General features: G+C 39.8%; 1 protein-coding gene across 1 annotated transcript; it reads left to right on the plus strand.

Moving 5' to 3' along the window:
* The first annotated feature begins 319 nt into the window (after nt 1-319).
* Nucleotides 320-9,353, plus strand: LOC134449151 (deoxyribonuclease-2-alpha-like). Its single transcript, XM_063198958.1, has 7 exons — nt 320-427; nt 773-879; nt 2,368-2,551; nt 4,319-4,397; nt 5,033-5,197; nt 5,280-5,471; nt 8,656-9,353. The coding sequence occupies exons 2-7, from the start codon at nt 779-781 to the stop codon at nt 9,057-9,059; spliced, it is 1,125 nt and encodes a 374-aa protein (XP_063055028.1). The 5' UTR covers nt 320-427; nt 773-778; the 3' UTR covers nt 9,060-9,353.
* Nucleotides 9,354-11,537: the final 2,184 nt, after the last annotated feature.

Genomic DNA, 11,537 nt, shown 5'->3' on the forward strand with positions numbered 1-11,537 from the left:
ATGTGTCAGAGGTGTTGGGCCCACGAAATAACGTAGAATGGGGCCCCTACAAGATGTTTCGAAATTGAAAGCCACTGGCAGGGGGGCCCCCCCAAGTGGTGAGGCCGGGGGTTCCTGGCCCCTATGCCCCCCACCCCCACCCTGCTCTGCCCCTGAGTAAGGGGGTCTATAGTGTGGCAGGAGCCCTCTCTGTCCTCTGTCATCAGTGTTTGTGTTGGCAGACAGGTAGGGGGAGTTCTATTTACAGTCAATAAGAGTCCAGTTAATAGGTTAATGAGAGCCCACACGGGCAAACAGAGGGGCCAGCTAAGAGTACATGGTCTGAAATTCATGGTTTAAAAACTGATCCCAACAAACAGCAAGCCAGCATAGAAGAATTGTCCTGGAGGACGACGGCACAGGACACAGAGACTTGGGCAAAGAACAGGTAGGCTACAAGCCCAATGCATCAACGACTGAAGAACTCAATAAAAAACATAGTAGATGGGAAAAAACAGGGTGTATGAAAGTCAGGTCAACCGTTTCTGCATAGTAGATACAAATGAAATTATCAAAGTTTTGCTTTGGGCATGCATGGATGATTGATCACTGAGTTAGGTGTGGGTGATATAGCGATATATACTAAGTCGTGGCCAGTATGCTGAGATCAATTGCTTTTGTAGTCAGCTGATTTTAAAGTTTCTGTGTATTAAAAACATTAGATTCTCTTCTCAGAGACAGGTTAAAAGCTGTGGCCTGCTCTAATGTGCAATGTTTTGTCATTGTATTTCAGGGAATAATGGAGAGGGCTGTTCTCATGATCAGTCTGTTCTTTTGGGGTATTGCCAACACAGAAGCTGCGGTAACTTGTAAAAACCAGAAGAATGATGATGTAGACTGGTAAAGCAACACCTGTACTTCTCTGGAACCTTTTTGTGATAACCTTACATGGCAACTCTATGACTCTTACTCTGTAACACGTTACTTGACACCCCTTCATAAGACTTTCTTGACATTGTCATAATTATGACATAATGCTTCTCATGAACATTAATGATTATCAATGGCTGCTGTCTTTGTCATGTGGTAAATTGGCACTTTTCAATTGCTACTTTTACATGAGACACTTAATATGTAATTAACTGACTTTAATTCTGAATAAAGCTTAAATCCGATTTGGAAACGTCATGTAAACACCTCTTAATTCGGAATTAAATGTTGTGACAATATGACATTAGCCATGAAGGCGATGTCAAATAAAGTGCTTCCAGTTACTGTATATGCCCTAAACAAAGTATAATCACAGTACTCTATACAGTATAATCATATTTATTTGACATTACCAAAAGTATTCACTAACCCATCCAAATGATCAGAATCAAGCGTCAAGTGTCAACTAATCACTTGGCCAGGCCACAGATGTGTAAAATCAAGCTAGGCATGCAGACTCTATTTTAAGTTCCGTTCTCAGTGAATTCCAGTGTAGAACTGTCGTAGGACACCACTTGTGCAACAAATCCAGTCATGGAATGTTCTCACTCTTAACCCCTTAAGACACAGCATTATAAATGAGCTGTTACCAGAATGGCAATGACCAAGTCGTAATGTATTTCTAAAGGCCCCGTGCACTGTCATAGTAGTGTAGTACTAGTTAACTTTCAATGTCTATAACAGTGTGCCACAGGAAGTACGGTTGAGAGTTTGGCAACAACAGCAACTCAGTCACCAAGTGGTAGCCCATTCATGAGTCTGGGATTGAAGGTTGCCAGGAGGACAACGACACATTTCAGACTGCACTGTGCTGAGTTTGGTGGAGGAGGACTTATGGTCAGCTTTTCAGGATTTGGGCTTGACCTCGACGTGGTTCCAGTGAAAGCAACCTTAGATGCACCAAAACATTTTGAACAATTCCATGCTCCCAACTTATTGGGAACAGTTTGGAGTGGGCCTCTTTCTCTTCCAACATGACTGTACACCAGTGCACAAAGCAAGGTCCAGAAAGACATGGATGACAGAGTCTGGTGCAAATGAACTTGCCTGGCCTGCACAACCCTGACCTGAGAGCTGAGATTGAGAGCCAGGCATTGTCGACAAACATCAATGTGTGACCTTACCAATGTACTTGTGGGAGAATGATCAAAAGTCCCCATAAACATACTCCTCAATCTTGTAGACAGCCTTTCCAGAAGAGTTGAACCTGTAATAGCGGCAGAAGGTGGACCGATATATTGAACCCTATGGGTTAGCAATGGTATGACTTTTAAGTTCATGTGTGAGTCAAGGCAGGTTAGTGAATGCGTTTGGTAAGATAGTATCTGCTATATTTGGTTGATATTTTTACAAACATGTTCACTTCTAATAGTTTCGTATATTCTTTTTCCCCCTTAGGTATATTCTATACAAGGCACCCAGAGTCAGAAATGTTAAAGACAAGAGGATAGTTGGAACTGGTTTGGAATATCGCTACATTGATTCAAGTGGGAGTGCTGTTGTGGACGGTACCGTGATTAACGACGCTGATGGTATCCTGGCAAACACACTGCGGCCCCTTTTTACACCCATTAGAAAAATGGTGAGAATTAAAAGCATACAGTATCTCGTACCAACACTGGAATTAACCCAGTGCCATTTCACACTGAAAATATGCAATTATATGTATATACTATCATGTGTATATTAAATTACTATTAGACTAATATGTATATACTAAATGCGTTTGTACAAACCCCAACTCCATAGAAGTTGGGACGCAAGGTTAATTGTGAATAATAACAAAATACTGCCATTTTCAAGAAGTCTGGTTCTGACATTAGTTGGAGAACGGTACAAAGAAAACATATCAGCCATCAAAACAGACGAAAATTATTGTTTTGGGGGATATTTGTGAATATGTAAATCCAACGCGTCTCAAAAGAGTTGGGACGGGGACAATAAAAAGCAGCAAATGTCGAGAAAGACTAAAAACTAAAAAAAGGACAACACTTTACAGTTAATAGCATTAACCGATGAGATGATTTTATATAAAAACTATTGATTCCTATCTTGGACATGATTTCAACAGCTTAAATGGTAGGTGTATTCCTTGTCATGTTTTGCAATGTTTTCCTTTCTGTAGTGCTTACAGTGTGACAGGTCTTGACCAAAAGCCAGCCATTTTATGTCCTGCTGGTCCTTATGTTGGAGTTAAACTGTTAAAACATAGTAGAGAATGTATTTTGTCCTTACTATGTGGCAGTAATTGAAGATCTTCCTTCAAAATATAATGCACGAGTGGCTTTTCATGTTTAAAACCCAAATATTTCATTCAGTACTGTATTCAATTCTACAGGTGAGTTAGAACAGCTTAACCAATGTACTACTGCACATGCCAACATGGAGGCTGACTTTTGAAGTTAGCACTAACACAAGTTGGATGGTCAATTTTCACTGTAGCACAGGATGTGCAAGACTATTATTTTAAAAAAGAATTGACTTCTGCAACTTCTGCTGACTTCTGTAAGCAAAGGACAGTTTCCCATGTCTTCTGGGTCTATTTCAAGTGAGCTCAGGTGGATAGGGGAATGTTAAACCCCTCTATCATTTGCACACATGAAGCGTCCTTAATATGGTCAAGTTTTCACTAGCTGTAATTCTCTGAGTGCTAGAGTGAGACTACAGCCAATATATTTCATGATGTCATGAACCTATACAATGATTTTAATGACAAAAATATGTCTTATATACACTCAATCACGGTAAATCAAGGGAATTCAAAACTTTATGTAATAACTATGGTAATTGTTCCCTCTGCATCTTTAATTCTGAGTGACTCAGCCTCTCTGTGATTGTCTTATACCTGGACACTCAAATTGTTCATCAGTACAATTCATTTTGAAATGTTCTTCCTTGTTGTTTTATCTTATTTGGATGTTCATAACATTTCACTGATCCCCGTCCCAACTTATTTGAGACGAGTTGCAGTTATAAAATTAGAAATGAGTGCATATGTCCCCTAAAACAATATTTTTTCTCAAATTTAACACTTGATATGTTGTCTTTTCACTATTCTCCATCTAAGGAATGTATTGAATGTTTTGAAAATGATAGCATTTTGATTTTATTCTCAGTTACCCAACGTCCCAACTTCACCGGAGTTGGGGTTTGTATTAAATAGCCTATACATCATAATATAGCCTATGTTAATATCACAATTAGCAATGTACAAAATGACCTACAATAGGCATAGGACACAGAATAGAGAGCTACTAGTAAAATGAGCTTGTGTCATTTGCGCAACAAAAATACAGTCATTAACAGATGAAACAGATTTAAAGAGTGTGACGAAACCTCTGTTTTGCAGTCAAGCAATATTGGATTCATCAGTTACAGCGACCAACCTCCAGGATGTAGCGCAAAGGACACGTTTGGCCACAGCAAAGGTAACGAAAACACATACTTAGTCCTGCGAGCATGCCATCATCATCATCATCACACAAAGAGGCAGACACCCTAGCTCAGAAAGTAAAAGTGCCACATATTTGTTCTAGCCAGCTGATACCTATAGGTTAAACATCCTATAGGCTACATGATATTTCTGACACCCCAGTCACAAACTACAAAAACACCACATACTGTAGATATGAACACTAGATGCTGTGTTCTGCCTTCAGCTGCGGCCCGACCCTGAGCCCTGCAATCTTGGTCCAGTAGGCCTATCCTGTTTTTCATAGATGTTGTTTTGTCGCCACCTGCAGGATTATGTGTGTATTTCAAGTGATATAATGTGTGCATGTCAACAACAATATCATGCTACATCCTTGTGGTGAATTACTCTGATACTGCATTCAGAAACGTTAAGCGGACTATGACGCAATAATAATGCAAATGCAAAGGTATTGTTTTTGTAAGATAAATACAAGTATTACTTCAGTCCTTCTTCCGCCCATCAGCACCATAGCTGGCAGGTGTTAGGGGCAGGTGAAGTCCGGCATTCACAATGGTACAACAGTACATGGGCTATGATTAAATACCAAAAATATTCTTTATATTCAGTGGAATAACATTGTTTTCTCAGGGGTCCTGGTGGTGGACAAAACCAGCACTGGTGTGTGGCTCTTGCACAGCACTCCACAATTTCCTTATAGAAGAGATCAAAATCATTTCTGGCCCCCCAGTGGGCATGAAAATGCCCAGACATTCATCTGTGTGACATTCAAATACGACATGTTCAAGAAAATAGGTAACAAATTACATTAAACATTCAATAAAAACATTGGAATGTCTCAGTATGTAATGGGACCTAACCTTGGTCATGCTTTCAGGTGAACATCTGCAGTATATTAGAGCTTTTCCATTTGAACATGACATTCCAGAGGAGTTTCATCAAGAACTTAAAGATGCTGTGAATTGGGAAGTAAAAACAGCACCCAATAATTTTGTTGTCATGACATCAGATGGAGGAAGAAACTTTCATGCCGCTGCTAAATCCCGGTTTGATGGAGACACAGCTAAAGGTGAGATGCTCAAAGGATGCAACCCTGATGTGTTTATTTAAAGGTACACTGTGCAGGAAATGGTCAAAAAAGGTAGCCTATACTGCAACTACAGTATATCACGAAAGTGAATACACCCCTCACAGTTTTGCAGATGTTTGAGTATATCTTTTCATAGGAAAGCATTACAGAAATGTAACTTTGACACAATGATTAGTGACCTTTTAACAACATATTTAACCACTTACATTTTTTGTTCACTCAGAAAAAAACAAAATACAGCCATTAATGTTTGAACATGTACTCACAAAAGTGAGTACACCCCAGATTAAAATCCGGTAGAGAAGGGGCTATGTTGGCTCGAATCGTCTCGAAATGAAATGAAATGAAAAGGGATGACAAGGAAGGTCATCAGTATGCGTTTCAACCTTTCTTTGCATTGAACTTTTACATTTTGAGTCTGCATCTGGCTTAAATAGATTGGTGTGAGATTTGAATGCAATCCTATGGAGAATATCATGATCTGCTTCAGTAGTCACAGTGCATGTTGACATGTATGTTTCTTTTAGGTGTATTTCAGATTGCCTATGTTGACAGCATTCATGCATCCCCAAACCATGTCAGTCCCACTACCATGCTTGGCTTATGAGAGGATACACCTTTTTTGTACAACTCACTTGTTTACCACCACACATGCTTGACACCATCTAAAGCAAATTTGTTTATCTTGGTCTCAAGAGAGATGAACAGACCAAGGATATGGATCACTGGAACCATGTTGTGTGATCTGAAGAGACCAAGATAAACAAATTTGCTTTAGATGGTGTCAAGCATGTGTGGTGGTAAACAAGTGAGTTGTACAAAAAAGGTGTATCCTCTCATAAGCCAAGCATGGTAGTGGGACTGACATGGTTTGGGGATGCATGAATGCTGTCAACATTGGCAATCTGAAATACACCTAAAAGAAACATGCATGTCAACATGCACTGTGACTACTGAAGCAGATCATGATATTCTCCATAGGATTGCATTCAAATCTCACACCAATCTATTTAAGCCAGATGCAGACTCAAAATGTAAAAGTTCAATGCAAAGAAAGGTTGAAACGCACACTGATGACCTCCCTTGTCATCCCTATTCATTTCGAGACGATTCGAGCCAACATAGCCCCTTCTCTACCGGATTTTAATCTGGGGTGTACTCACTTTTGTGAGTACATGTTCAAACATTAATGGCTGTATTTTGTTTTTTTCTGAGTGAACAAGAAATTTAAGCGGTTAAATATGTTGTTAAAAGGTCACTAATCATTGTGTCAAAGTTACATTTCTGTAATGCTTTCCTATGAAAAGATATACTCAAAAATCTGCAAAACTGTGAGGGGTGTATTCACTTTCGTGATATACTGTATGTTGCTCATTGAACCTGGGCTGCCTATTGCAAAATTTGATCTTTTAATGAAAGTTCACTAAGTAATAAACTAATATTTTCTAGTATGGCCCAAGTACAGTCATTTTTGAAGCTAAAAATGGCTATTTCTAAATTCAAAATGGTGGACCATGGAGAAGATCCCCCTTTTCATGTTTGAAAAGTCATAATGAATACTTAGAATTTGATGGTGGTGGTATTCATGGAAAAGGTAACATTAGAGAATGGGTAGCATGAATTCTGGAAATAAACAACTAAAAATCTTGCACAGTGTACCTTTAAATACTTAATGTGGAGGATATACCATATACTATACCATATAGCCTCATACTGTATGTCAGTGATTCTCAAACTTTTTGTGTGAAGTACCCCGAGAGAAAATATTGAGCTCTCCGACCACCTTGACAACCAAAATTAGAATATCGCAGCAAAGGCCTTCCATATTCACTTTTGCCAGTCAATACAGGAGAGGTTCATAACCACATCAACAGCTACGGTCACATTCAGTGCAAGTTTGTTTTAAAATATCTAGTATTATTCTGCATTATGTTTTCAGATTAATACAGTTTAATGTTACAAAATCTGAGACCAAAGAGACATTTTCAACTGCAACAACTTGATCAGTCTTCAAATCAATGCACAAAAAATAATTCTTTCAAGTACCACCAGAGATGTCTCAAGTACCACCAGTGGTACGCGTACCACAGTTTGAGCACCTCTGCTGTATGTGAAATGTGGTAATAGCTACGCGACCTACAGCATGATCCACCTTCAGTACACAGTTCAACAAGGTTGTTTTGTTGTGGAATCCTACACTTCCACACCAGTCAGTGTCTATTTCACATAAAAATGCTATGGACTGTGGGGTAACACTCCAGAGCAGAGGTATGCAAACTCAGACCTGCACATGTGGCCCATGTGGCCCTCTGAGGCTTCTCATCTGGCCTGCTCCTTTAACAAGAAAGACAACTGTAGAATCCAAATTAGAGATGCACAGGATCCAAGATCCGGTTCCGGATCCGGCAGGATAATAGGGTTTTTCATAGGATCCGGCAGGATCTTAAGCAGTGGATCCGGCATCCGGCAGTTACCTAAAAATCAGGATCTGGTGCATCTCTACCCTAGGTTTTTCAGTCACAACCCCAATAGCTGCATGGAGTGAAAGCCCTTTGGAAGCGGCCAGTGCAGGCAGTGTGGCAGTAAGCCAATGAGTCTAAAAAATAGCTTGAGCCAATGTAATAAAAAGGGCCCACGTGTGCGAGTAGGCTATGTGTTTCAACCCTTTCGTAGGATCCGGTATCCGGTTCCGCATCCGGCAGGATCTTGAGCAGTGGATCCGGTATCCAGCAGGATCCTAAAAATCAGGATCCGGTGCATCTCTAATCCAAATTGATACTAGTCTTCACCCAATATTCATAAAGGGGTGCAAGGGAGGATTAAAATCTTAGTAGGCCTCATTTTAACTTTAGTGAGCCATTAGTAAGCCAACAGTGGGTGGCTCTCCCAACCGCTTTATTTTATTAAATGGGAATGAAATAGCCAACACATACAACTTGCCTGTGAATCTGGCTCTTAGGTCACGGCCAATGTGACACAGGAGCCAATATAATGGCCCACCCCTGTTCTACTCTAAGAGGGATATGTTGAAATGTCTCTGTCGTAAATTCATACAAAAATCGTATTTAGTTACCTCTGTTGTTGGCATGTATGTATGGTAGATATATTAGTTGAATTGTATTTCAACTCTTGTGTCATGGGGTTCCTTGTTGCCTTATTGCAGATGGTGATCTGTACGTTGCCATTGCACAACTACTTGGTAGTGATCTTGACGTCCACACTTGGCGCTGTGAAGAAGACCCAGACGGCCCCTATTGTGGAGGCCTCCATAAAGTCCTGAATATCCAAACTGTCATAAGTCCCGGGGGCAGCTGGGAAGGCCCGGATCACTCAAAGTGGTGTGTGGCCGAAACTGACTGGGCCTGCATCGGAGACCTCAACAGAGCCCACACACAGTACAAGAGGCCTGGGGGTGCTCTGTGCATTCAAAATCAAGATGTAAACACGTTTTTCCGTGCATTTGTTGGTAAAACTTCGGACTGCAATGATGACTTTACGAATGTGGACTGCAACCGCAAGAGAAAAGGTCTATGTCTTGTTGAAGACATTGGTACATTTATTGGTTAATACATTTTCAGTGACCCCTCACCTCATTCTTTCCCCTCTGGTCTTGTTAATTGGTTAAATGGTCTTGTTAATCTCACCTGTGACCCATATTGATCCATCTCTGACCATCCCCCTGCTTTCCTTTTACAACTCGACCACTGCATTTTGGAGATCATGTTGCAGCGTGCACAGATAGGGGTGAGATGATGCTGCAGCACTTGCCCCTTTGCAAAAAAATGCCTTTTTGAAAGTTCTTTTTTTTTTTTTTACATGGTCATCTACAAATGCTTGACAATAAAATGTATGTGATAATAATGCTCTGATATGACATATTATATTGTAGCCTCTATTGCCTAGAAAGGCAACCAGAAGTTCCAAAAGTCCATGGGAAATCCCTCCCCTGTCCACAGGGTGGCAGCGGTGCACACTTAACACCAGAGCCGTTTATATACGGCTCTGCTTAACACCAGCTCTGCTCCATCCTTCAAATGGCGGCCACAATCACAATTTATGGCCAAAGATGAGGACCTTAAAAGGCTGGTAAATTGGCCATTGCAACTGAAACCAATACACAAGTAACAATTACCTGCTGGATTGGTATGTTGGCTTGAGGTGACTGTGTGTTGTGTGTCTGGAGCAGAGATGTATAGTAACGAAGTAAAAGTAACAAAGTAGGCCTACTGTACTTAAGTACTAAACTGCAGTATCTGTACTTTTTTGAGTAATATTTTTTTCCTCATACTTGTACTTTTACTGCACTACATTTTTCTGATGAAATTAATACTTTTACTCCGATATATTTTTAATGTGCTGCTTTCGTTACTCGTTACTCCTTACTCGTTTTTATGCCCGAGCGCTAGATGACTCTGTCATCACCAGATATGATGGAACGTGTTCACGGTCAGTGGGCGATGCAATGGTAGGGAAATAAAAGCAGATCGCATTCTCGCGCATGTCTTTTGGTGCGGTCAGTGACGCTCAGTTGGCATTGACACTGGCATGTTGGCAAGATGGATGAGGTAGACGAGGTAAAACTACTGCCCTATGTTTTCTTAAAAACTGAACTTGTGTTACAAAGCTGTTTTAATAACAAACCATAATGGTATTTGCACTTCATAAGAGACGTATTGTACAGAGCTCTAATAAACCAAATGGTAGGCCTATTCAAACTTTTGACTGACTTTTTTTCCCCCATTTTTTTTTAATGCAGTACTTTTACTTCTACTTCTACTTTTTACTCAAGCAGCAAAACTTGCAATACTTCTACTTGCTTTACTTAAGTACAACACATTTTGAATACTTTTGTCATTCTACTTGAGTAAGGTAAGGGAAGGTTACTTTTGACTTTTACTCAAGTCATTTGACAAGATGATACTGGTACTTCTACTACACTACTTTTCTCCAGTACTTTATACAAACCCCAACTCCGGTGAAGTTGGGACGTTTGGTAAACAGTGAATAAAATCAAAATGCTATCATTTTCAGAACATTCAATCTATTCATTAGATGGAGAATAGTGAAAAGACAACATATTAAGTGTTAAAACCGAGAAAAAAAATATTGTTTTGGGGGACATATGTACTCATTTCTAATTTGATAAATCCAACACGTCTCAAATAAGTTGGGACGGGGATCAGTGAAATTTAGTAAACATCCAAATAAGATAAAACAACAAAGAAGAACATTTGAAAATGAATTGTACTGACGGACAATATAGGTGTCCAGGTATAAGATCATCACAGAGAGGCTGAGTCACTCAGAATTAAAGATGCAAATGGAATAATTACCATAGTTATTACATACATTTTTGAATTCCCTTTGATTTACCACGATTGAGTGTATATAAGACATATTTTTGTTACTAAAATCATTGTATAGGTTCATGACATCATGAAATATATATTGGCTGTAGTCTCACTCTAATTCCTGGAGTGCTAGAGCTTTTGAAAATTGACCATATTAAGAATGCTTAATGCGTGCAAATGATACAGGGGTGTAACATTCTCCTAAGCACCTGAGCTCACTTGAAATAAACCCAGAAGACATGGGAAACTGTCCTTTGCTTACAGAAGTCAGCAGAAGTTGTAGAAGTCCATTCTTTTTGACAATAATAGAGCATTGCACATCCTGTGCTACAGTGAAAATGGACCATCCAACTTGTGTTAGTGCTAGCTTCAAAAGTCAGCCTCCATGATGGCATGCGGGTGCAGTAGTGCATTGGTTAAGATGTTCTCACTCATCTGTAGAGTTAAATACAGTGCTGAATGGTATAAATGGGTTTTAAACAGCATGAAAATCCACTCATGCATTATATTTTGAAGGGAGATCTTCGATTACTGCCACATAGTAAGGTCAAATTGCATTCTCTACTATGTTTTAACAGTTTGGCTCCATCATAAGGACCAGCAGGTGATAAAATGGTGGGCTTTTGGTCAAGACCTGTCACACTGTAAGCACTACAGAAAGGAAAACATTGCAAAACATGACAAGGAATACACC

The sequence above is a fragment of the Engraulis encrasicolus genome, chromosome 5 (genome assembly GCF_034702125.1).
Source record: "Engraulis encrasicolus isolate BLACKSEA-1 chromosome 5, IST_EnEncr_1.0, whole genome shotgun sequence".
NCBI lineage: Eukaryota > Metazoa > Chordata > Actinopteri > Clupeiformes > Engraulidae > Engraulis > Engraulis encrasicolus.

What these genes read in the sequence shown, in the direction of transcription:
- LOC134449151 (XM_063198958.1), top strand. Translation starts at nt 779, where the DNA reads ATGGAGAGGGCTGTTCTCATGATCAGTCTGTTCTTTTGGGGTATTGCC. An exon ending in TTACACCCATTAGAAAAATG is followed by an intron (nt 2,552 to 4,318) that starts GTGAGAATTAAA and finishes TCTGTTTTGCAG; the next exon opens with TCAAGCAATATTGGATTCAT. An exon ending in TGATGGAGACACAGCTAAAG is followed by an intron (nt 5,472 to 8,655) that starts GTGAGATGCTCA and finishes GCCTTATTGCAG; the next exon opens with ATGGTGATCTGTACGTTGCC.